The 24,728-nt window shown below is 38.1% G+C and overlaps 1 protein-coding gene across 1 annotated transcript in view; it reads left to right on the top strand.

Moving 5' to 3' along the window:
• LOC126764392 (uncharacterized) overlaps positions 1-24,728 on the top strand; it is a 137,537-nt gene that overhangs the window by 76,746 nt on the left and 36,063 nt on the right. Inside the window, exons 3-4 of the mRNA XM_050482088.1 lie at positions 23,276-23,416; positions 23,472-23,672. Of these exons, the coding sequence (XP_050338045.1) occupies positions 23,276-23,416; positions 23,472-23,672 (342 nt within the window). The remainder of the gene's footprint in view (positions 1-23,275; positions 23,417-23,471; positions 23,673-24,728) is intronic.

A 24,728-nucleotide genomic window follows, 5' to 3' on the forward strand; every position in this document is an offset into this window, starting at 1 on the left:
ACCATCTACAACAACAGCAAATAGTAGTAAAGTAGCGAGGACGCTTTATTCTAAGAACGAACGGAGTTAACGACGCTGAAGGTAGCCTAAATAAATTTCATACTTAACCTAAACAAACAATAAAATTCCCGCATTATAAACACAAAAGACAGAATTCCAAAACGACAAACCGATAAGCATAATAAAACTATCTTTGGTCTAGCAAGTAAGCAAACATTCGCGTAAGTATATGTAAATAGCACTAAGATTATGAAATGTAGTCAGTAAGAAATTACACGACTCTACAAAAAAATTTTCGTTGTTTGTCCTAAAGTTTATTTTATGATTTTCTGATTAATTAAGAACCAAAACGAAAAGAAAATGTCTTTTTTCGTATAAAGTTTGCTTTTGTAAAATTTATAGTAATACTACTAATTATGTTCAGATGTTTTGTACAAGTCTAGAATAGCTTAAAATGTCGTCGCGAAAGTGTAAAAGTGATGCTGATGCCTTTTTTATACATGTATGTGGGCAATTTATTAAAGTTCGAGATGTAAAATATGAACTAAATGCATCTCACGTTCTCTGTGAAGCCTAGGAAGCATATTTTGACTGCCCTGTTCGGAATCAAGACAAGACATGGGCTCCACATATTGCTTGTAGTTATTGTAAAGAAATTTTCATTAAACGGTGAATTAAATATAATAGACATATTAATTTCTATTTCTATATGTTAGGTTGTTATCGAGGTGAGAAAAGGTTTATGAAATTTGCAATACCAAGAATCTGGCGAGAATCAAAAGATCACGATAACGACTGCTACTTTTGCATTGTGTATCCGAGTAAAAGGCGTAGAGGTAAAAATGTAAAACCGATCGAATATACTGACCTTGAATCTTCTTCTGCTTCAGTTTCACACGATTTGACACGACCTGTACCTGAGCCAGCGATAAAATTATCGCAAAAAAGTAACCCATCTCTTAGTTCTCATAAAAGTAATTCCGATAAGGAGTTTTTACCGACACCAGAACAACCAAAACATCATTTCTTCACCACAGAAGATTTTAATGATTTGATTGGAGATTTAAATTTCCCAAAAAGTAAAGCAGAGCTTTTAGGCTCTTGCTTAAAATAGTGGAATTAGCTTGATGATGTCAATATAACGGATCAGCGGACTAGGCATGAAACATTCTCAACATATTTCAGAAAAGAAGATGGACTTTGCTTTTGCAATGACATAAAGGGTTTCAAATTAGCCAGTGGCGGATCCAGAGACGATTTTTGGGGGAGGCAATTGAATTTATCCTTCGATTTGGGTTTCAAACTTATTACTGCGAGAGAAATACATTACAAATTATGAAACAAAAATTATCAATTCCAATTTTTAGGTAAACAAAGTGGTTATAATCGAAAAGTCAACCATGTGCATGCATTACATAGTGGCTCATTATACTCTCGCAACAATGTTGCTAACGAGAGTATTATAGTTTTGTTCACATAACGGTTGTTTGTAAGTCCTAAAACTAAAAGAGTCAGATATATGGTTATATATACCAAAGTGATCAGGGCGACGAGTAGAGTCGAAATCCGGATGTCTGTCTGTCCGTCCGTCCGTCCGTCTGTCCGTCCGTGCAAGCTGTAACTTGAGTAAAAATTGAGATATCATGATGAAACTTGGTACACGTATTCCTTGGCTCCATAAGAAGGTTAAGTTCGAAGATGGGCCAAATCGACCCACTGCCACGCCCACAAAATGGCGGAAACCGAAAACCTATAAAGTGTCATAACTAAGCCATAAATAAAGATATTGAAGTGAAATTTGGCACAAAGGATCGCATTAGGGAGGGGCATATTTGGACCCAATTGTTTTGGAAAAGTGGGCATGGCCCCGTCCCCTACTAAGTTTTTTGTACATATCTCGGAAACTACTATAGCTATGTCAACCAAACTCTACAGAGCCGTTTTTTTAAGGCATTTCCATATACAGTTCAAAAATGGAAGAAATCGGATAATAACCACGCCCACCTCCCATACAAAGGTTATGTTGAAAATCACTAAAAGTGCGTTAACCGACTCATAAAAAACGTCAGAAACACTAAATTTTACGGAAGAAGTGGCAGAAGGAAGCTGCATCCAGGCTTTTTTTAAAAATTGAAAATGGGCGTGGCGCCGCCCACTTATGGACCAAGAACCATATCTCAGGAACTACTAGACCGATTTCAATGAAATTCGGTATATAATGTTTTCTTAACACCCTGATGACATGTACGAAATATGGGTGAAATCGGTTCACAACCACGCCTTCTTCTAATATAAAGCTATTTTGAATTCCATCTGATGCCTTCTCTGTATAATACGAGTATAAACATTAGGAACCAATGATGATAGCGGAATAAAACTTTACAAAAATACGGTATTTGAAAAATATTTAAATGACGAATAATGAAATCTCGATTATCACTTTACCATGCGAGAGTATAAAATGTTCGGTGACACCCGAACTTAGCCCTTCCTTACTTGTTTTATTAAAAATTCAAACAGAAAAATCCTTTTACATTGCGTGTTTTATAACGCAAAACGATGACTGCCAAGTTTTGCGAATCTTCCGATGACTTCTTCGGCGGTGATTTCGATGTCATATTGCATATGAAGTAACGCTAATCCAACTAGTCTTGAAGCATGGTCGTCCTAAGCCAAGTTTTGATGCGGCGAAGATAAGAGAAATAACGTTCAGAGCTCGCGATTGTTACGGGAAGTGTACAGAATACTCGGAGATTGGAGTGGATTGTTGGGAATATGTCGACAAATGGAATTTCGCTGCCTTAAATTTTTTGTTGCTGCTGCCAGTGACATTGCCAGTAGCTTAATTCACCTTTGAATTTCAATTTTTGTACGCTTTTTTCATCATCCAGAAGATTCCCGTATCTTTTTATCAATCATCCGATTAGATCATCGATTTCGTTTTCTTTTAAAAGACTTGCTTTTTCTGGGAACAACACACTCAATTGGTAATGTAGTAATCTTCGCAAGTTTTCACGTCGTAATTTTCGCGTTTCGTTTGTCGACCACATGTTCTCGGTTTCGCTTCGTCAACATCGAGTTTTTCCGCCATTTTCTTGGCTTCTGAATAAATCAATCGGAATATTTCATCAACTTTTTACCTATTTTTTTCCAACGTGGCAAGCAACTTCCCAATCATTTTTGACGCCTTCGCCAAATCAATTGCTTTCTTTTGAAGAACTACGCTGAGCGTATGGGTGAGCGATAGAATGTCGCTGAGACTGAAGAGCCCGACGATAAATTCGAACTTGCACAAAGCCGATACGAGAATTGTTGCTTTGCCTGCTGTTTCTGTGTTCTTCCACTCACTGATTTTTGACAGAGCTTCGATGATCAGCGGTAACTTCGCAACAAATTGAAGGACAGCATCGTGCCTCTGTACCCATCTTGTTTCACACAACTGGACAATTTTTTCACCAAGTATCTTTGGTAATACAGTCACACGTTTTGGAAATGAGTTCTTGAAGAATTTGTCGACTTCTCGTGTGGCACTGGCAACGTTTTCGATTAATCGTACTTTCACTGACTTTGAAATACTGTTGTTGAGTTTGTGCGAGAAACACGGAGTCATGACAGCATTTTTTGCTTCTTTCCGAATTTCGTTGACTGCTCCGATATCTGACAGCATGACCGCACATCCATCAGTCCCTATCGAAGCGTATTTCTCTATTAGAAAATTCATTTTCTTCATGTCTCCAAGAACAATCCCCCCGATGGCAGATCCACTTAGAGACAATTTTTCATCGGTTCGGTCATTTTTTCCAGCAGTCCTGTAAGCCATTAATCCATTTTCATTCTCGCTTTCTTCTGATTCTGTGCCCTCCGCGAGAGTATTCTTCGAAAGTTGACCGAATGCGTCCAAAAAAGATACAAAGTCTTCTCGTATGCATGCTTCGCCAGAAGAAAAATCGAGATATCTGAATACAACGCTAATCTGTAACGAGAAACATTATTCTTCTGTAAATTACTTCTACGTAATAACTGGCAGGATGAAAGTATTAACTGAGCTTTTCACGACAGATCTGGAGATTCATCGAAAACAATCGTGTAAAACTCAGCACGAGCCACTCGTTGCAAAATTTTGTCCAGTATCTCTGCCCTGTAGCATTCAATTAGTTGGTTCTGAGTCGTTTTACTGGTATAGGTCGCTCTTGAAGATGTGCTCCCAAGGTAGTGCTCCAGAGTTGTGTCACCTGAATCGATTCCGAATCTCAGCAAAGCCCTGAAATTCCCTTTGTTTTTCACGGGCGTTTTATTTTTTCGAGTATCTCCGTCATCTCTATGCCCACGAAGTGGGATGTTCTGCTTTCCGCAAAAAATGATCGTTTTCACAATGGGGATGAGTCGTTTTCTGTTCTCTTGCGTTTGCGAAAGATGTTTTTCGTCGAGAAGATTACGGGCGCTTCGTTGTGGATTATGATAGTATCTCACGAAGTCCTTCCCCGTTGCCATTACATTCTTATGGTACATATTTTGAGAATGAATTTCTAACACACCCTTGATCTCAACCAAATTTTTGAAATCAGTCAACGGCTGCGTGACAAGTACCCCAAGCGGAGTATTTCCCCGATAACCTCCTTGATTTTGAGGCGTAAACCATGGACAATATTTGCAGAATAGCCCTTTCCCCACGTCAGAAAGTAAGAGTTGCTCTGCATAAGAATCCAAGTGTTCGGAAGAGACGTAGTGTTTTATTTCTTTGCCAGAAATAACTCTCGACGAAAATGGGAAAGTATAATTTTTTGGAGGAGTCCAAGGATTTTCAAGCAAAATTTGTTTCACGTGATCGTCAATTTTTGTCCCACGAAATTACTAACATCATTGGAAATGTTTACAGCAATGGTAGAAACTTGCGCAATGTCGGAGTTTTTAGACGAAGACGGTGTTTCGCTGCCCGAATTGTCAATGCCTTCATCATGTTAAGCTGTCAAACCGGTTTAACAGCTTAGCGAAGGTCTATCATATTTGAGATCTACATTTCAAAGTCGCCCGTGGCGTAGTGGTTAAGCTGGCAGGTCACTTGCGCAGCCTAGGTTTCGAACCCGGCCGAATATTTTTTTTCTCCAAAATGTGAATAAAAATCTTGAGCATTTCCCGACAGAGCCGGGAAAATTTCCATGCCTGATTTCCAGGCGTTTCCGGACCAGCTGTTATCGTCGGGAATCGCCGGGTTCCGAGGACGAGGGCAAGTTAAAGGTATAACTTCACAGAAATTGACGAACATGAAATGGGTAACTTGGGCAACTTATAGTTACTATATAGATGATTCCGCTCAGCTGGGCATAGCATGATTCTATTGGACAGTCAAGTTGAGGCGTTTTTGGCGAGATAAATGGATTTCAATGAAACGTCACCATGCGTCGAGTGTTTTTATACTCAATAGTACCAATTGTACAGTATACAGTATTCGAAGTCTTGAGTACAGTATGAGACATATATGCCCGCAGAGATATCGAATTAATGGGGCGTTCGATATCTCTGCGGGCATATATGTCTCATACTGTACTCAAGACTTCGACTCTTTCTCAATTCAGAATTTAGTACTTCCGCTGTGAGCTGCCTAGAAAAGGGTTAAATAAGTTTAGACAGGTCATATAATTCAAATTATGTTAGTATCTTGTTGTGATTTCCATAGTGTATTTGGTGAGAAGAGTGTCACAGTTGTATTTTCATTTTTTTATTGCAGAGAATACTTTTCTAGCAAACAAGTGAAATATTCAGGTTCTGCGGTTCCAAGGGGGGGAAATTTCCCTAATTTTCCCCCCCCCGTGGATCCGCCACTGCCCTTTGGTGACGCCATCTACTTATATGTCGACTAGTGCGTTAGAATCTGCTATCTTTATTGATTGTCCAGTGAGAATTTCATGGCATTTCAACAATTGGAAGTGAAGTTATTGAGTTTTAAGCGTCAGTATGTTTGTGTTATCGGCGCGAAAATGAGCTTGGAACAAAGAGCCAACATTTAATTTTGTTTTAAAATTGGTAAACATTTCACCGAAACGTTTCAATTAATGAAACAAGTTCATGACGATGATTGCCTATCCCGTAGCAGAGTGCACGAGTGGTTTCAACGTTTTCAAGGTGGTCGTGAGGACATAATTGACGCTCAACATGTGGGCCAATCAAAATCCGTGATCACCGGAAATTCCATCGAAACTGTGCGTGAATTCATCAAAAATCAGTCGAAATAATCATTGAAATTCATGGAAATAGAATCAAACATCTCCAAAACATCGATTCATCGCATTTTGACCGAACATTTGGGCTTACGGAAGGTGTGTGCACGGTTTGTTCGGCACAAATTGACTGACGACCAAAAATCCCAACATTCAAAGGACAACATTAAAGTGGTCAAAAAGGACAACAACTTCCTTTGCAATATTATGACTGAGTACGAAACGTGGTGTTTCCAATATGATCTTGAAACGAAACGTCAGAGTGCTGAATGGAAGGCACCGGACGAGCCGAAACCAAAAAAATCGCGCATGTAGAAGACAAAAGTGAAGAGAATGCTGATTTGTTTTTATGATTCTAAGGGAATCGTTTACAAAGAATTTGTTCCACCCGGCCAAAACGTCAATCCGGTATTTTAGCTTGGAGTTTTGAAGCGTTTAGTGCACCGTATTCGACGTGTATGGCCCGAATATCGCCAAGATGAAAATTGGCGTTTGTGGCACAATAATGCGCCGTCTCATCGATCGACGCTTGTGACCGATTATTTGACCAAAAATCACAATTTAACCATTAACCACTCCTCGTATTCATCTGATATGGCACCGTGCCACTTCTTCCTTTTCGGAAAAATTCATTTGCTTTATAGGTTTTCGGTTTTCGCCATTTTGTGGGCGCGGCAGTGGGCCGATTTTGCCCATCTTTGAACGTAACCTTCTTATGGAGAGAAGAAATACGTGTGCCAGGTTTCATCATGATATCTCAATTTTTACTCAAGTTACAGCTTGCACAGACAGCACAGACAGACATCCGGATTTCAACTCTACTGGTCACCCTGATCACTTTGGTTTATATAACCCTATATCTGACTCTTTTAGTTTTAGGACTTAAAACAACCGTTATGTGAACAAAACTATTATACTCTCCTTAGCAACTTTGTAGCGAGAGTATAAAAATGAAAATCATTATACGTAGTATATGGGAGTGGGGTAGTATTGACCCGATTTAATCTTTTAACTATTATCATGGCACATACTAAAAATATGTTCCTTAGGTTTCATTAAGATATTTCACATACTATCACCAATCATATGCAATAAAGCGGATTGTCGAAAATCCTGTCAATAGTTATACGGAGTCAAAAGTCAACAATAGATACTGGAGACCACATTTCTGGTATTTTGGGGCTTGAACAGTTTTGGTTGGATTTGATCAATTTTTGGTCGTGAGATGGCATACTTTAATTAAAATATTAGTGCAAATTTTTACCCCCCTATTTTAATTATTTCTTGATTTGTACACTGGATAACGAAGGAAACAAAAGGAATTTAAAACTGTGTTTTATGGGAAGTAGGTGTGGTTTTTGGCCGAATACCCTGGTACTATTTCCTACTGCAATAATTTGTGCCAAATTACAGTTATAAATCTTAATTTAGTGCTTAGTTATGCCAATTTATAGGTTTTCGGTTAATGACGTTTTGTGGGGATGGCAGTGGTCGAACTACGTCCCTCTACGGACTCGTAAATTTTTGTACTAGGGAGCCAGCATACCAAGTTTCATCAAGATATCTAAATTTTTACTAAAGTTACAGCTTGGACGGACGGACAGACTGAAAGTCACCCGGATATCGATTAGTTTTAGTTGATACGTACAACCGTTAGGTGAACAAAACTATTGTACTCTGAAGTAACAGTTTGCAAGGATATAAAAACGCACCATTCAAGTGTGTTTTTAAAAGGTGGGCATAGAACCTTTAATAGTTTTAATAGAACTCTAATAGCTTTAATGTACACATTTTTTCGGTATCTCCTCCAACAATGTAAAGAGCGTATAACTGCGCTCACTCCCCGAACAAACTTTTTGTTGAAAACTACTAAAAGTGCAATAAGTAACTATGCCAGAATCATTAAATTTTGCACCCCGTCAATCTGTGAATAAGTGATGTTTTTACATCTATAATTGTTCGATATACTAGAGGGTGGACTATAGCCAGTTTTGAGTATTTGCCTAAGAAAGCAAGGAAGTAACAATTTTCTATTTGTCGAGAAAAATTCCACACAATATTTCTCCTGTATATGTGGGCGGTGACATTACACCAATTTCCTGTTTATGCGTATGCCTTTCACATTTGCCTTAGCCATTTTACCATTTGCCATGCCCCAATTTCTTTTACCACTATCGTCAGTTTGCGAAAATAACAAAAATTAAGGTTTTACTTCACGGTTTCCTGAGCTGCTCTATGACCACTTTTACACAACCAAATTTTCGTTGACGTAAAAATTTTGATTAATTTATGCTGAATTTTGGCTAACGTAGGTAAACTTCAGTCAATTATGTAGATTTAGACGAATCAGATAGCTATAACATAATGGATCAAAACATAGAAGAGAATACACCAAAACCACCACCAATTATTGTACCAAATATTAGAGATATTAGCGGTATGATTAAGTATTTCGAAACTATTATTAATAAATCCGAATTTAGATATAAAGCTTTGCGAGACGGTCAAATTCGAGTAATGGTAAAATCTATAGAGTCATACAGATCTCTGGTAAAAGATATGAAAGAAAAAGAAATTAACCAAATGTACCAGCTTAAACAAGAGCGTGCGTATAGAATTGTTTTAAAAAACTTACATTTCTCTACTCCAGTAGATGACATAAAAAAAGAAATAGAAGCGTTGGGTTTTAATATTAGGAACGTTAGCAATATACGAAGTAGATTTACGAATATGCCTTTATGCATGCATTTTGTCGACTTAGAACCAAGCAATGACAATAAAAATATCTTTAATTTAAAATATCTTGGAAACGCTATTGTTAAGGTTGACCCTCCAAAAAAGGTAAATGATGTTGTACAATGCCATCGCTGTCAAGAGTTTGGGCATACCAAATCATATTGTACAAAATCGTACAGGTATGTGAAGTGTGGTTTGGACCATCCAACAGCTGAATGCGTTAAAAGTAAAGATACGCCTGCCAAATGCATTAATTGTCTACAAAGTCACCCAGCAAATTACAAGGGATGCAAGGTGTACCAAACACGTCTCCAGTGTTTTAGATGTGCGTGCGCTCCGAGGTGCTAACATCGACTCGGACCACTATCTTGTTGCAGCTAAGATTCGCACCCGCCTATGTGCAGCAAAAAACGCGCGCCATCAACCACAAGGAAGGTTCGACGTCGAGAAGCTGCAATCACAACAGACAGCCGAACGATTTTCTACTCGGCTTGCACTCCAGCTTTCTGAGAGCACTCGTCAACAACTCGGTATAAGGGAACTGTGGGACGGCATTTCAAACTCCTTACGTACAGCTGCAACCGAAACCATTGGTTTTCGGAAAGTGCAAAAGAACAGCTGGTACGACGAGGAGTGCCGTGTCGCAGCGGAGAGAAAACAGGCTGCCTACCTCGCAACGTTTCGATCGACCACTACACGTGCGGGATGGGATAGATACCGAGAGTTGAAGAGGGATGCGAGACGCATTTGTAGACAGAAGAAGAAAGAGACTGAAATGCGTGAGTACGAAGAGCTTGATGAGCTGGCCGACAGGGGTAATGCTCGAAAATTCTACGAAAAAATGTGGCGGCTTACAGAAGGTTTCAAGACCGGAGCATACTCTTGTAGAACCCCCAAAGGTGATCTAGTGACCGATGCCCAGAGCATACTTAAATTGTGGACGGAACACTTCTCCAGCCTGCTGAATGACAGTGAACGCACAACACCAGGAGAAGGCGAACCCGATTCCCCAATCGATGACGATGGAGCAGACGTTCCATTGCCCGACCATGAAGAAGTTCGAATAGCAATTGCCCGCCTGAAGAACAACAAAGCGGCAGGGGCCGACGGATTGCCGGCCGAGCTATTCAAACACGGCGGCGAAGAACTGATAAGGAGCATGCAACAGCTTCTTTGTAAAATATGGTCGGACGAAAGCATGCCCAACGATTGGAATTTAAGCGTGCTATGGCCAATCCATAAAAAAGGAGACCCCACAATCTACGCCAACTAACGTGGGATTAGCCTCCTCAACATCGCATATAAAGTTCTATCGAGCGTATTGTGTGAAAGATTAAAGCCCACCGTCAACAAACTGATTGGACCTTATCAGTGTGGCTTTAGACCTGGAAAATCAACAACCGACCAGATATTTACCATGCGCCAAATTTTCGAAAAGACCCGTGAAAGGAGAATTGACACACACCACCTCTTCGTCGATTTCAAAGCTGCTTTCGACAGCACGAAAAGGAGCTGCCTTTATGCCGCGATGTCTGAATTTGGTATCCCCGCAAAACTAATACGGCTGTGTAAACTGACGTTGAGCAACACGAAAAGCTTCGTCAGGATCGGGAAGGACCTCTCCGAGCCGTTCGATCCCAAACGAGGTTTCAGACAAGGCGATTCCCTATCGTGTGACCTTTTCAACCTGCTTCTGGAGAAAATAGTTCGAGCTGCAGAACTTAATAGAGAAGGTACCATCTTTTATAAGAGTGTACAGCTGCTGGCGTATGCCGATGATATTGATAGGCTGAATAGCTATTAAGAACGCCAATGGTCTGACTAATCATACCGAGGAAGTAAAAATATTGCTAAATACAAAGACAGACATAGACATTTCTTAGTGTCCGAAACCCATTTCACATCTAAGTCGTACTTCAAAATCATCGGTTATGATCTTATATGTGCAAACCATCCACACAACAGAGCCCATGGGGGTTCCGCCATTTTAATCAAATCCAGAATCAAATATGAATGTCTGGAAGAAGTTAGAGAACAATAACTACAAGCAGCAGGAGTAAAAGTTAAATGTGACAACCATGAGTTACCAATATACCCTGTATACTTTCCTTCAAGATTTAACCTTAAAACAGACCAATATGTTGATATTTTTAGACGGTTCAAAATTTTTGGCAGGTGGGGACTTCAATGCAAAGCACCCTTGGTGGGGCTCTAGGATCATAAATCCAAAGGGCAGAGAACTCGAAAAATGTATTACCCACAGAAATTTTTCCATTTTATTAACAGGCACTCCAACATATTGGCCAAGCGACCCAAGAAAAAATTCGGATCTTCTCGATTTTGTGACATAAGTTAAACATTCAAAACAGTAATGAACTAAGTTCAGATCACTCGCCTTTAATTGTTTCATATAATGAAAATGTTTACCAAACTTCCAAAAAATATAAGATCCTTACCCCGAAAACCGATCTCAAATCCTTCCAATATTGGATCGATAAACATATTGACCTTAACGTGCCCTTAGAAAATGGTGGTGAATTGGATTCAGCGGTAGAATCATTTACAAACCTGGTTCATGAGGCCGCATATCTATCTAGCCCGATAAGAAACCAGCCGACTTTTACTGATCATTTACAGGTTCCTGCTGAAGTGTTGGGTATTATTAAAGAAAAAAGAAGGTTAAGAAAAGCATGGCAGCTAAATAGATACCCAGCTGAAAAGAGAGCACTTAATAAAGCAACCAAGCTACTAAAATTAAAGCTATCCGAACTGAAGAATGAATTCTTCAGTCTGTTTATTAAAAACCTTGAACCCACTAAAAACGATGAGCACAGACTCTGGAAAGCTACCAAGTACCTTAAACGACCAACCAAACGAAACGCAACAGTTAGGGACTCAAATGGGGTATTTTGCAGGAGTGATGAAGCCAAAACAGAGGCCTTTGCTAAACACCTCTACCAAATTTTTCAACCTAATTCCTTAGGTACTAGTAGTAATGAAACAGAGATACTAAACTTTTTAGAATCTCCATGTCAAATGGACCTCCCCATTAGCAAGATGTCAAATAGCGAAGTTGCTATGGAAGTACGTAGATTAAATAATAGTAAAACACCCGGCTACGACTATATTGATAGCAAAGTTGTTAAAATTCTTCCGGGAAAAGCTATCGAGTTTCTCACATTAATATACAATGCTATTTTAAATATCGGGTGATTTTTTTGAGGTTAGGATTTTCATGCATTAGTATTTGACAGATCACGTGGGATTTCAGACATGGTGTCAAAGAGAAAGATGCTCAGTATGCTTTGACATTTCATCATGAATAGACTTACTAACGAGCAACGCTTGCAAATCATTGAATTTTATTACCAAAATCAGTGTTCGGTTCGAAATGTGTTTCGCGCTTTACGTCCGATTTATGGTCTACATAATCGACCAAGTGAGCAAACAATTAATGCGATTGTGACCAAGTTTCGCACTCAGTTTACTTTATTGGACATTAAACCAACCACACGAATGCGTACAGTGTGTACAGAAGAGAATATTGCGTCTGTTTCTGAGAGTGTGGCTGAAGACCGTGAAATGTCGATTCGTCGCCGTTCGCAGCAATTGGGTTTGTGTTATTCGACCACATGGAAGATTTTACGCAAAGATCTTGGTGTAAAACCGTATAAAATACAGCTCGTGCAAGAACTGAAGCCGAACGATCTGCCACAACGTCGAATTTTCAGTGAATGGGCCCTAGAAAAGTTGGCAGAAAATCCGCTTTTTTATCGACAAATTTTGTTCAGCGATGAGGCTCATTTCTGGTTGAATGGCTACGTAAATAAGCAAAATTGCCGCATTTGGGGTGAAGAGCAACCAGAAGCCGTTCAAGAACTGCCCATGCATCCCGAAAAATGCACTGTTTGGTGTGGTTTGTACGCTGGTGGAATCATTGGACCGTATTTTTTCAAAGATGCTGTTGGACGCAACGTTACGGTGAATGGCGATCGCTATCGTTCGATGCTAACAAACTTTTTGTTGCCAAAAATGGAAGAACTGAACTTGGTTGACATATGGTTTCAACAAGATGGCGCTACATGCCACACAGCTCGCGATTCTATGGCCATTTTGAGGGAAAACTTCGGAGAACAATTCATCTCAAGAAATGGACCCGTAAGTTGGCCACCAAGATCATGCGATTTAACGCCTTTAGACTATTTTTTGTGGGGCTACGTCAAGTCTAAAGTCTACAGAAATAAGCCAGCAACTATTCCAGCTTTGGAAGACAACATTTCCGAAGAAATTCGGGCTATTCCGGCCGAAATGCTCGAAAAAGTTGCCCAAAATTGGACTTTCCGAATGGACCACCTAAGACGCAGCCGCGGTCAACATTTAAATGAAATTATCTTCAAAAAGTAAATGTCATGAACCAATCTAACGTTTCAAATAAAGAACCGATGAGATTTTGCAAATTTTATGCGTTTTTTTTTTTAAAAAAAAAGTTATCAAGCTCTTAAAAAATCACCCGATATAAATCATTACCCCACACAATGTAAATGCGCCTGAATGCTGTCTTACGTCATATCGTCCTATTAGCTTACTGGTAACATTTTCGAAAATATTCGAAAGAATATTTTTGCAAAGAATGTAACCAGTAACTGAGGATAAAAAAATCATACCTGAACATCAGTTTGGGTTCAGAATAAGACACGGTACGCCAGAGCAATGCCATAGGGTGGCAAATGTAATTACAAATGCGCTGGAAGAAAAAAAATACTGTTCTCAGGACTCCTCTTCAAAATAAATGCCAGCACATTACTATTTAGTGCTTAAATCTTATTTAAGTGACAGACACTTTTATGTAAGGCACCGGGATGCCTCATCAGAAATGTACAGCATTAATGCTGGTGTACCGCAGGGTAGTGTTTTGGGTCCAGTCCTGTACACAATATTTACATTACATATGCCCACATTACGAGAAATAGAGGTAGTAACTTTTGCTGATGACACAGTGTTTATCGCTTCTAGTGGTAACCCTATAGAAGCTTCGTCTCTACTTCAAAACCAACTGAATATGCTGGAAGTTTGGCTCAACAAATGGAAAATAAAGGTTAACTCTGAAAAGTCTACACATGTCACATTTGCATTAAGAATAGAGGAGTGTCCTGCTGTATTTTTAAATAATAAGCAGATTCCTACTAGGGACAAAGTTAAATATTTAGGGATGCATCTAGGTCGACGTCTTACATGGAAAAGTCATATTCAGGCTAAACAACAACAATTAAAAATCAAAACTAAACGCATGTACTGGTTGCTCGGTCGAAAGTCTCAACTTAGCATAGAAAATAAAATACGGCTCTACAAAGCTATTCTCAAACCCATATGGACATACGGCATACAGCTTTAGGGTACTGCCAGTAAGTCCAATGTGGAGATTTTGCAACGTTATCAATCAAAAACATTACGGTCACTTATTAACGCCCCATGGTTTGTTACCAATGAAGCTATCCATAACGACCTAGGTATTCCATTTATAAAAAATGAGATCCCAAAATATAGTGCTAGATATCTTTCACGTCTCTCAAACCATATAAACCCAATTGCTGTTTGTCTGTTAGATACAACTTATGAAACTATACGGCTAAAACGTTCTCATATCTTAGATTTACCATTTCTCTAAAACTTTCTTAGATTTAAGTCTGGCAAACAAAAAATGAATTTTTGATGGATGTATTTAATAACCTAAGTTAATTATATTTTACTTATGTATATGTAAAAAAATAAAGTAATCCTTTATGTAGATTTGCTCAAGGACAAATCTACCTCTGCCATTACCTACTAGATCTAATTCACTAAATATCTTAATGTACTAGATAGATTGTAAATAAAAAAAAAAAATCTGATATGGCACCGTGCCACTTTTTCCTTTTCGGAAAAATTCATTTGCCCATGAAAGGAAAGCGTTATGCAGACATAGAGGCCATTCAAAAGGCTTGCACCGGCATACTGGCGGCCATACCGGCCAACGAACACTCTACACTCACCGCATTAAAATATACGTCACTAGCACCACATTCCTTCACCACACTCATCTCTACACCACCTACAATCCACATCACACATAACTACATTACCACTGCATTTTTCACAACAACCAAAAGGGAACAAAAGGGGCGGAGAAACAACTTGGCCGCCACTTCGTCTTTTTTTGCGATCCGAACGAAAGCCATGCTTTGTTAGTACCGAGGTTTTTCAGCCGTTGCATATTGTGCGAACATCCCTTTTTTTATCTTCAATAAATAAATTAAAGATTTTAATTTAACTTCTACTCAACCCTCTTGCGGATATAATACAAATACACTCTATGAAATTTTGATTGACTTGTACATAAAATCCTTCAGAGGAAAAATATATTTGGTTAAATTTTTGGCGGAATTGTGTGTTGCCTTTTTTATTGTAATTCCGAAAGGTGAGTGCGAGGAAATTAACGAAAAATACAGACCTAAAACACTCGTTCGACATGCTTTTGGACCGTGCAAAAAGCTGTATTGTAGCAGAAGGAGACTATATTGAATAAAATAAATTGATTTTGCCAAAAAACCATTTATTCTGTTTTTTTTAGAGTCCAGTTTACTGTGGAACACATCTTGTACATATCTCGGTAATAAGTGCAGCTTAATTTTTACATTGAATTATGAGGCGAAAGTTTTGGCCGAAGTATGCATATGAAGTTTCCTTTTAAAGTAGAATCTCCTTCCTCTAAAACAATTTGATTTCAAAGATAGTTGAGAGGTTTGTTAGTTTTTTTCAGTATATAAGTAAGCAATATCTAGCTGTGTTGCCATATCGGATTGATCCTCCTCTTCAAGCATATAAATAATCTGTGGAGGTAGTGGTTCAGCGAGCAAGAAATTGAAAAAATTACTGTATACAATGAAAAAATTACAGATCATGATATATTTAAAATGACCGAAACGACATCTAGAAATCACATCATCTCTATTGGAAAACCCGATATAAACTTGATCTTCCCAGTATTCGGTTACGCCCTCCCTTATATGTTTTGTGTTCGAATTTATCTTGTTGAACCACGAGGTATCACTTTTCGCAACTGTTTTTAGTTTACCGTGTTCTAATACCATTTTTGGATGTGACTATCAATTTTATTCACTTTTTAAGCTATTAAAAATACTTTGTTTTCTACATTCGACTATTAATTTATTCACCCTTTCAAACAACTTTTGTATGTTCTCATCGCTAACTCTCATATGTATGTTTGTAATTAATTGACACGATTCTGTTAAGATTCTATTTTAAGCAATTAAAATTAATTAAGAAGGGTGAATTTATTTTTCTAAAAACAAGATTTGATAAAGTCGTGCAAACTCCCCGTAGTCAAATTTACATACAAATTATAAATAAAATTAAACACTTTTTTGGTTTTAACACAGATGGTATATTTCAAATGGAAATGGACTTGTTTTCATGAGTATCAGCTTAATACTAATTATATTTTGGCCTAAAAATCAGCAATTTACACTCCCTGAAGCCATGCACTGCCAGCTGCACTCCAGTTTCCTGTTTTTATCGACTGACTCGGGCCAATCGCAACTTTTGCCGTAACATTGAACTTTGTCGACATTAGGTATGTTTTATTTGACCAGCAAATTAAGCTATTAGCTTATTTTGTATAGAAGACTTAGCCAACATAATTATGTTGTTATAGAGGCATTGTCAGTTCATCGCTTTTTGTCATTCACAAAGCAAGGTTTTTCCTAAAAAAAGTAGTTGGCAAAGCAAGAAACCTCATTTTGACAGATGGAAATGTCAAAATACCAAACTTACAGATGTTTTGGATGAGTATTAAGTTAAAATTAAGACAAATATGAACACGTGCTTTCAGTGTTTGTATTCTAGACCTCAAATAACTAAAATAAATATATTTGTATAGCATATTAATATTCCGTTTACAAATTTGAAATTTCAAACTAAATAGTATATCAGCTGATTGTTCTTGTCCGCATTACCAACCCAGTTCATTTTTAAGCGAATATATGGAATAAGCTAAGGGTGTTTTATTTGTCCATGATTTAGCTATAAGCTAGTGATGGTCAAATAAACCACGGCTATTATCTGCTGCCTCAGGCCACACGCAACTTTTGCCGTAACCTTGATAAACATTCTTCTCATAACTTCTGCTGACTTAAGCAACACGCAACCTTGCCGTAACATTAGACTGTTAAACAGTCTTATGATAACTTCTACATATGTATATCGATTAATGTAAGGTATTTTAGCAAAATCAGGTACGAAAATTAATGAATTCGTCTTTATAATCTTTATATATAAAAATCACGTGTCACATTGTTCGCGAAGGACCCCTAAACTACTGAACCGATTTTAAATTCGACTGCGCACCGTGTGCAATTTGATACAACTTGAGAGACAGGATAGCTTACATCTGAATTTATAATCGCTATATTATATTATTGCAAATTATTTGTCTATTATTTGACAGTCAGAATTATTTGATAGCTCCAAAAGATTCTAACAGATGGCGCTAATTATTGATTGGATTGAGTAAGTATTCAACAGATAGCGCTATGTTAAAAATACAAACGTCTTATATAAGCTACAATTTAATAGCATAATCACTAATTATTTTAATATTCAAATACAATATAAATTTAGGTTATACCTTAGTTCAGCAATACGTAATTTTTATGCTACTAAATTTGTGTTATTAACATAGCGCCATCAATTGATTACTTACTTAACGTCATCTGTTAGAATATTTTGGAGCTAACGGATAATTGTGACTGTCAAATAATAGTCAAATTTGAAATAAAATCATATTGCGATTATAAATTGAAATGTAAGCTATCCTATCAATAAAAGAATAATTTGGAATAAAATATTCAATTATCCTTACTTTTTCAATTTTTGATGTTAGCATAACCGGCCACGTTTTACTTAGACTGAAGTATAAATTAAATTCTTTTATAGTGAAGATAAAACAGTGAAATTATTATTCTCCTTCTTCTTAATTGGCGTAGACACCTCTTACGCGATTATAGCCGAGTTAACAACAGCGCGCCAGTCGTTTCTTCTTTTCGATACGTGGCGCCAATTGGATTTTCCAAGCGTAGCCAGGTCCTTCTCCACTTGGTTCTTCCAAAGGAGTGGAGGTCTTCCTCTTCCTCTGCTTCCCCGGCGGGTACTGCGTCGAATACTTTCAGAGCTGGAGTGTTTTCATCCATCCGGACAACATGACCTAGCCAGCGTAGCCGCTGTCTTTTAATTCGCTGAACTATGTCGATGTCGTCGTATATCTCGTACAGCTCATCGTTCCATCGAATACGATATTCGCCGTGGCCAATGCGAAAAGGACCATAAATCTTTCGCAGAATTTTTCTCTCGAAAACTCGTAACGTCCACTCATCGGTTGTTGTCATCGCCCAAGCCTCAGCACCATACAGCAGGACGGGAGATATGAGCGACTTATAGAGTTTAGCTTTTGTTCGTCGAGAGAGGACTTTACTTTTCAATTGCCTACTCAGTCCGAAGTAGCACCTGTTGGCAAGAGTAATCCTGCGTTGGATTTCCAGGCTGACATTGTTGGTGGTGTTAATGCTGGTTCCTAAATAGACGAAATTATCTACAACTTCAAAGTTATGACTGTCAACAGTGAGATATTTCGTTTTGCCCTCGTTCACTGCCAGACCCATTTTCTGTGCTTCCTTGTCCAGTCTGGAGAAAGCAGAACTAACGGCGCGGGTGTTAAGGCCGATAATATCAATATCATCGGCATACGCCAGCAGCTGTACACTCTTATAGAAGATGGTACCTTCTCTATTTAGTTATGCAGCTCGAACTATTTTCTCCAGAAGCAGGTTGAAAAGTCGCACGATAGGAATCGCCTTGTCTGAAACCTCGTTTGGTATCGAACGGCTCGGAGAGGTCCTTCCCGATCCTGACGGAGCTTTTGGTGTTACTCAACGTCAGTTTACACAGCCGTATTAGTTTGCGGGGATACCAAATTCAGACATCGCGGCATAAAGGCAGCTCCTTTTCGTGCTGTCGAAAGCAGCTTTGAAATCGACGAAGAGGTGGTGTGTGTCGATTCTCCTTTCACGGGTCTTTTCCAAGATTTGGCGCATGGTGAATATCTGGTCGGTTGTTGATTTTCCAGGTCTGAAGCCACACTGATAAGGTCCACTCAGTTTGTTGACGGTGGGCTTTAATCTTTCACACAATACGCTCGATAGAACCTTATATGCGATGTTGAGGAGGCTAATCCCACGTTAGTTGGCGCAGATTGTGGGGTCTCCTTTTTTATGGATTGGGCATAGCACACTTAAACTCCAATCGTTGGGCATATTTTACAAAGAAGCTGATGTATGCTCCTTATCAGTTCTTCGCCGTCGTGTTTGAATAGCTCGGCCGGCAATCCGTCGGCCCCTGCCGCTTTGTTGTTCTTCAGGCGGGCAATTGCTATTCGAACTTCTTCATGGTCGGGCAATGGAACGTCTGCTCCATCGTCATCGATTGGGGAATCGGGTTCGCCTTCTCCTGGCGTTGTGCGTTCACTGTCATTCAGCAGGCTGGAGAAGTGTTCCGTCCATAATTTAAGTATGCTCTGTGCATCGGTCACTAGATCACCTTTGGGGGTTCTACAAGAGTATGCTCCGGTCTTGAAACCTTCTGTAAGCCGCCGCATTTTTTCATAGAATTTTCGAGCATTACCCCTGTCGGCCAGCTCATCAAGCTCTTCGTACTCACGCATTTCAGTCTCTTTCTTTTTCTGTCTACAAATGCGTCTCGGTTCCCTTTTTCCCATCCCGCACGTGTTGTGGTCGATCGTAACGTTGCGAGGTAGGCAGCCTGTTTTCTCTCCGCTGCGACACGGCACTCCTCGTCGTACCAGCTGTTCTTTTGCACTTTCCGAAAACCAATGGCTTCGGTTGCAGCTGTACGTAAGGAATTTGAAATGTCGTCCCACAGTTCCTTTATACCGAGTTGTTGACGAGTGCTCTCAGAGAGCAGGAGTGCAAGCCGAGTAGAAATTATTCTAGATTTTAAATTATTAGTGCTTGCTTGTTCAAAAATGTTTAATTAAAATATGTACATGTAAATATTATCACATAGTTATATTATTAAATTTGTTAAGCATCAAATCACAATGTATGATACATTATATGTACATATTTCGATGAAAAGAGATACTAAGGCTCCAGGATATATGTAACTTAATTTGGTTATCGTAATGTTTATTTTCCGCTTGCTTCTCATGTTATTGATTTATTTTATTTGAAAGGGGAATTTTGTCCATTTCATTTCCTTCAAAGTATTCCTATCCCGATGCAATACACTTATGCCAACGAATTTTCCAGTCATCATAGCACTTGGAAAAATTAACCACCGTGATGGCCATCAGAGGCTTCTTCGATTCAGCTTTTATATTCTCAATTGATTTTGGTCATGTGAATTTGCTGAATAACCAGAAGTTACACGTAAATAATTTAGGCGAATGCGGTAGTTGCGGCACGATATTAGTTGAAAGTGTGGCGAAATGATCACGAATAACCAAAGCAGTATGAGATTTTGCATTATCGCACTTCCTGGTTCAATAAATTCAGACATAGTATAAATCGAAGAATTCACTTTTAGAACCTCGACGCTTATCTCAAATACTAATGAATATTTTGACGTGAAATTTAATATAAGTATGTAGATGTCACTAACAGTCCTAGCAACTTACCGTTTCGAAAAACACGCGAAGTATAAATTAAAAATTCAACTTTCAATTTGATCACAGTAGTGAATATGAAAAAAATATAAAAAGCTCCCCATAATTTTTTTAATATTGTGCAAATATTTTTATTCTCATTATTTTTATTCAACTCCCGTTAAAAATTATTTTGCACTCCTTATTTCAATGTATTATAACAGCATTTTTTTGAGTTTTTTTAAATATTTAAACGTTAAAATTATCATTCTAAGTCGAATGCCACCGAAAAGAATAAAAAAAAAGAATAAGTAAATAATAATTGTAAATATATGTATTTTGCAACTATAAATACATACATATACACAAAAGTTGTAAAATAGCATAACCAAATACGGTACTATGATCGTGTATATACAAACACACATTTATATACATACGAGTATATGTATACATGAATAAACGTTGTTGGTGTCGTTTTTTCTAAATATTGAATTGATTACTTAAGTTATGCCGGGTCGTTGACAGTAATAATGAAATGTCGAATCAGCACAACGGCGCTAAGTAAATTACGCTAAGCATAGTTTAAGAATTAAATGACATAATTTAATAAAGAACCTAACGGCAAACCGCACAGTACGGTGAATCGAGGTCTTTTATTAATAAAAAAAATTTTCTGTTACGACAACAGAAAACGTAATCGCCGAAACAACCAAAAACGTAGACCCGTGGCCCGTGTCAGCTGATACGACCTATCTTATGGGCGCGCAATGTAAGTGAACAGCGAAAAACGCTACTCCCTTCTCTTTTTGCCGTAGGAGTCCACGGCATTTGGATTTTTGCCGTAGAAACGTGTCAGCTGATTGCTCTCTCTCAACGCAGGGTTGCTAATCTCGATATACTGTATTAATTATAAAAGTTGTCTTCAATATGTTTGAAATTTACTTAAAATAACTCAAAATCAGAGTGAATGCTATTATTTATAAATATATAAACAATTTTTAATAGTTTGTTATCAGATTTGATATTTTATATTATGAAAAATTGTAATTTAGAAGTTAGATGTGTACAAAACTATATATGCATATTGAGCAATGGCAAGATTAGTCAAATGAAAACAAACAAAGATGGCTGATTTCTGTTTTTTTACCACGGGCTCAACTTTTGACACATTTTACGCGCTAAGGAAGCAAAGGAAGGAAGGGAGTAGCGTTTTTGGATGTTCCTGCTATAACTCGCGCGAAGCAGAGACTGCCAGATAATGCATGCACTGTTCTTGAGGAAAAAATTAATTGATTAAGAGTATTTTTCAGAATATACAGAGTAATTACTTGAATTATAACTGGCTCAGTGAGCGGGCTATTTTGGCAGCCAAAAATGTTGATGTTGACGAAATTAACTTCCAAATACAACAGTTGTTATCAGGCGATCTGATGTCTTTTAAATCAGTCGATACTGTTCTTAATGAAAATGAAAGTGTAAGTTTTCCAATTGAATTTTTAAATTCACTAGATATACCCGGAATGCCACCACATAATCTTCGATCAAAGAATTGTTCACCTATTTTTTGTAATTTGAATCCACCTCGATTATGCAATGGTGCGAGTTTGGCTATCAAAAAGATCACCGGAAATATTCTTGAAGCAACCATATTATATGGAAAGTTTAAAGGTGAAGTGGTCCTGTTGCCACGTATTCCAATGATACCATCGGATTCTATGATACCCTTCAGGAGCTACAATTTCCAGTTCGTTTAGCTTTTGCAATGACGATAAAGGCCAAACAATGTCCATTTGTGGTTTTGATTCGGAAAATTCATGTTTTTCTCATGGGCAACTATATGTTGCATGTTAACGAGTAGGAAAACCGTCGAATTAATTTGTGTTAGCTAAATACGGATTATCCAAAAATATTGTGCACCAATTAGTGCTAAATTAAATTTAGATTAAAAGTATTGATAATTCAAAATATTAAATATTATTCTTAAAGATTTAAAACCATTTCTTAGAAATTTAAATAAAAGAAAATTACTTTTAAATTAATTTTTTTGGTTTAACTCTTACCAAATTCAATCGTATGAAAATTTTGTTCAATCGTATTAAAAGTCCTTCCCTTTCAAATTCCAATCCAGTGGATTTTTATCCAACTTTAACGTTTCCGTCTTCGTTCGTACATAATAATTTCATTGTATTAAGGGGTAACTGTTGCCCGTGAAGAGTTTACAACAATGTAATATATCAAAAAATTTAGTCAGAGCAATGCGTGACAGGGTCTGCTAGTTTTTCTATATATGTATTACAAGTAATGATTTAAGTTAGTTTAGCAGGCCGTATGCCAAATATATACTTATGTAGGTTAATGTGTGAGTTATCTTAATAAAAATTTGTGGAAACATATATATTTGCAAACACCTTCATGTTGTTGTATAAAAATTGTTCGGTTATACCAGATTTTATTCTTTCCTTAAATAAATACGAAATTAACAAATAAAATAGGTACGTTTTTCAGCCCCAATAGAATCTTAAATTAAATATTTTCTAATCTCCGACTTCCGCCTTGACCTTATCCAATTAAGAATAATACAAATATACTTCTCTTTATAAATTTTCAGATAGTTTCTGCTTGTCAGCTAGCCTCCCTACAACAATTTGAGCCTTATGAAACTATTTATCATGAAGATAAAGGACTGGAGACATTTGTTTATTTTGTTATAAGTGGCACCTGTATGGTTCTACAATGCTTAGAAATTAAGGTTTATTCGCTATTTGAATATACGTCAAACAGAAAATCTAATTGGTGTTTCGCAGGTCTCTATGAAGCGACAGTGGAAAAAATTCGAACTTGTTGATATTGTCAAGAGTGAAGATATATTCAGAAATTTAAGCCTTGCAGAAATTCGAAGCCATATGCGCGTAAAATCCATGTTTTCCTTTACCACAAAATCCATTGTAGAAGATGAATCTCAGTCAGATGAGGATACGTATATTAGTGTTCAACAACAAAGAAAGGTAAGAAATTTGTATGTATTGACGTTTCATATCTTAAGGAAACATAAATTTTTTTGTTCATCTTCTTCTTAATCGGCGTAGGCACCGTTTACGCGATTATAGCCGAGTTAACAACAGCGCGCCGGTCGTTTCTTCTTTTCGCTACGTGGCGCCAGTTGGATATTCCAAGCGAAGCCAGGTCCTTCTCCACTTGGTCCTTCCAACGGAGTGGAGGTCTTCATCTTCCTCTGCTTCCCCCAGCGGGTACTGCGTCGAATACTTTCAGAGCTGGAGTGTTTTCGTCCATCCGGACAACATGACCTAGCCAGCGTAGCCGCTGTCTTTTAATTCGCTGAACTATGTCAATGTCGTCGTATATCTCGTACAGCTCATCATTCCATTGAATGCGATATTCGCCGTGGCCAACGCGCAAAGGACCATAAATCTTTCGCATAACCTTTCTCTTGAAAACTCGCAACGTCGACTCATCGGTTGCTGTCATCGTCCAAGCCTCTGCCCCATATAGCAAGACGGGAATTATGAGCGACTTATAGAGTTTGGCTTTTGTTCGTCGAGAGAGGACTTTACTTTTCAATTGCCTACTCAGTCCGAAGTAGCACCTATTGGCAAGAGCAATCCTGCAAACAAGCGGAGGATGGAGTCATGTGTAGAAGTTCATGCAAGTCAGGAAAGTTCTCTGATCGCCATTCACTTGGGAGTGGCCAGAAACGATTCTTTTACACATGGCTCAAGCAGCTCACAACTTCCGGTCTTTGACCAAGTATCCTCTGGGTAGCCTAAGAACATCCGTTCGAAGGCGAGCTAAAAGAGAAGGCGAAACATCCCCACATATGGTTGTTTTTAAGAATAAGCAATAAATCTTGCAATGATTCTGACCTGTTTTCGCACTGCACTATATGAGTATGAGAAGAACGCTACGTGCTAAATTTAGTGGTGCCACTCTAATTGTCCTGGGCGAATTTGGTTTGTAATTTTAGTGGCTTAGGAGATTACATTAAACTTATTAGACACTTATCAAAATTTGTTGACCGCAGGTACCCTTGCCACTGCAATATT

This window comes from Bactrocera neohumeralis, unplaced genomic scaffold (genome assembly GCF_024586455.1).
Source record: "Bactrocera neohumeralis isolate Rockhampton unplaced genomic scaffold, APGP_CSIRO_Bneo_wtdbg2-racon-allhic-juicebox.fasta_v2 cluster09, whole genome shotgun sequence".
Lineage (NCBI taxonomy): Eukaryota > Metazoa > Arthropoda > Insecta > Diptera > Tephritidae > Bactrocera > Bactrocera neohumeralis.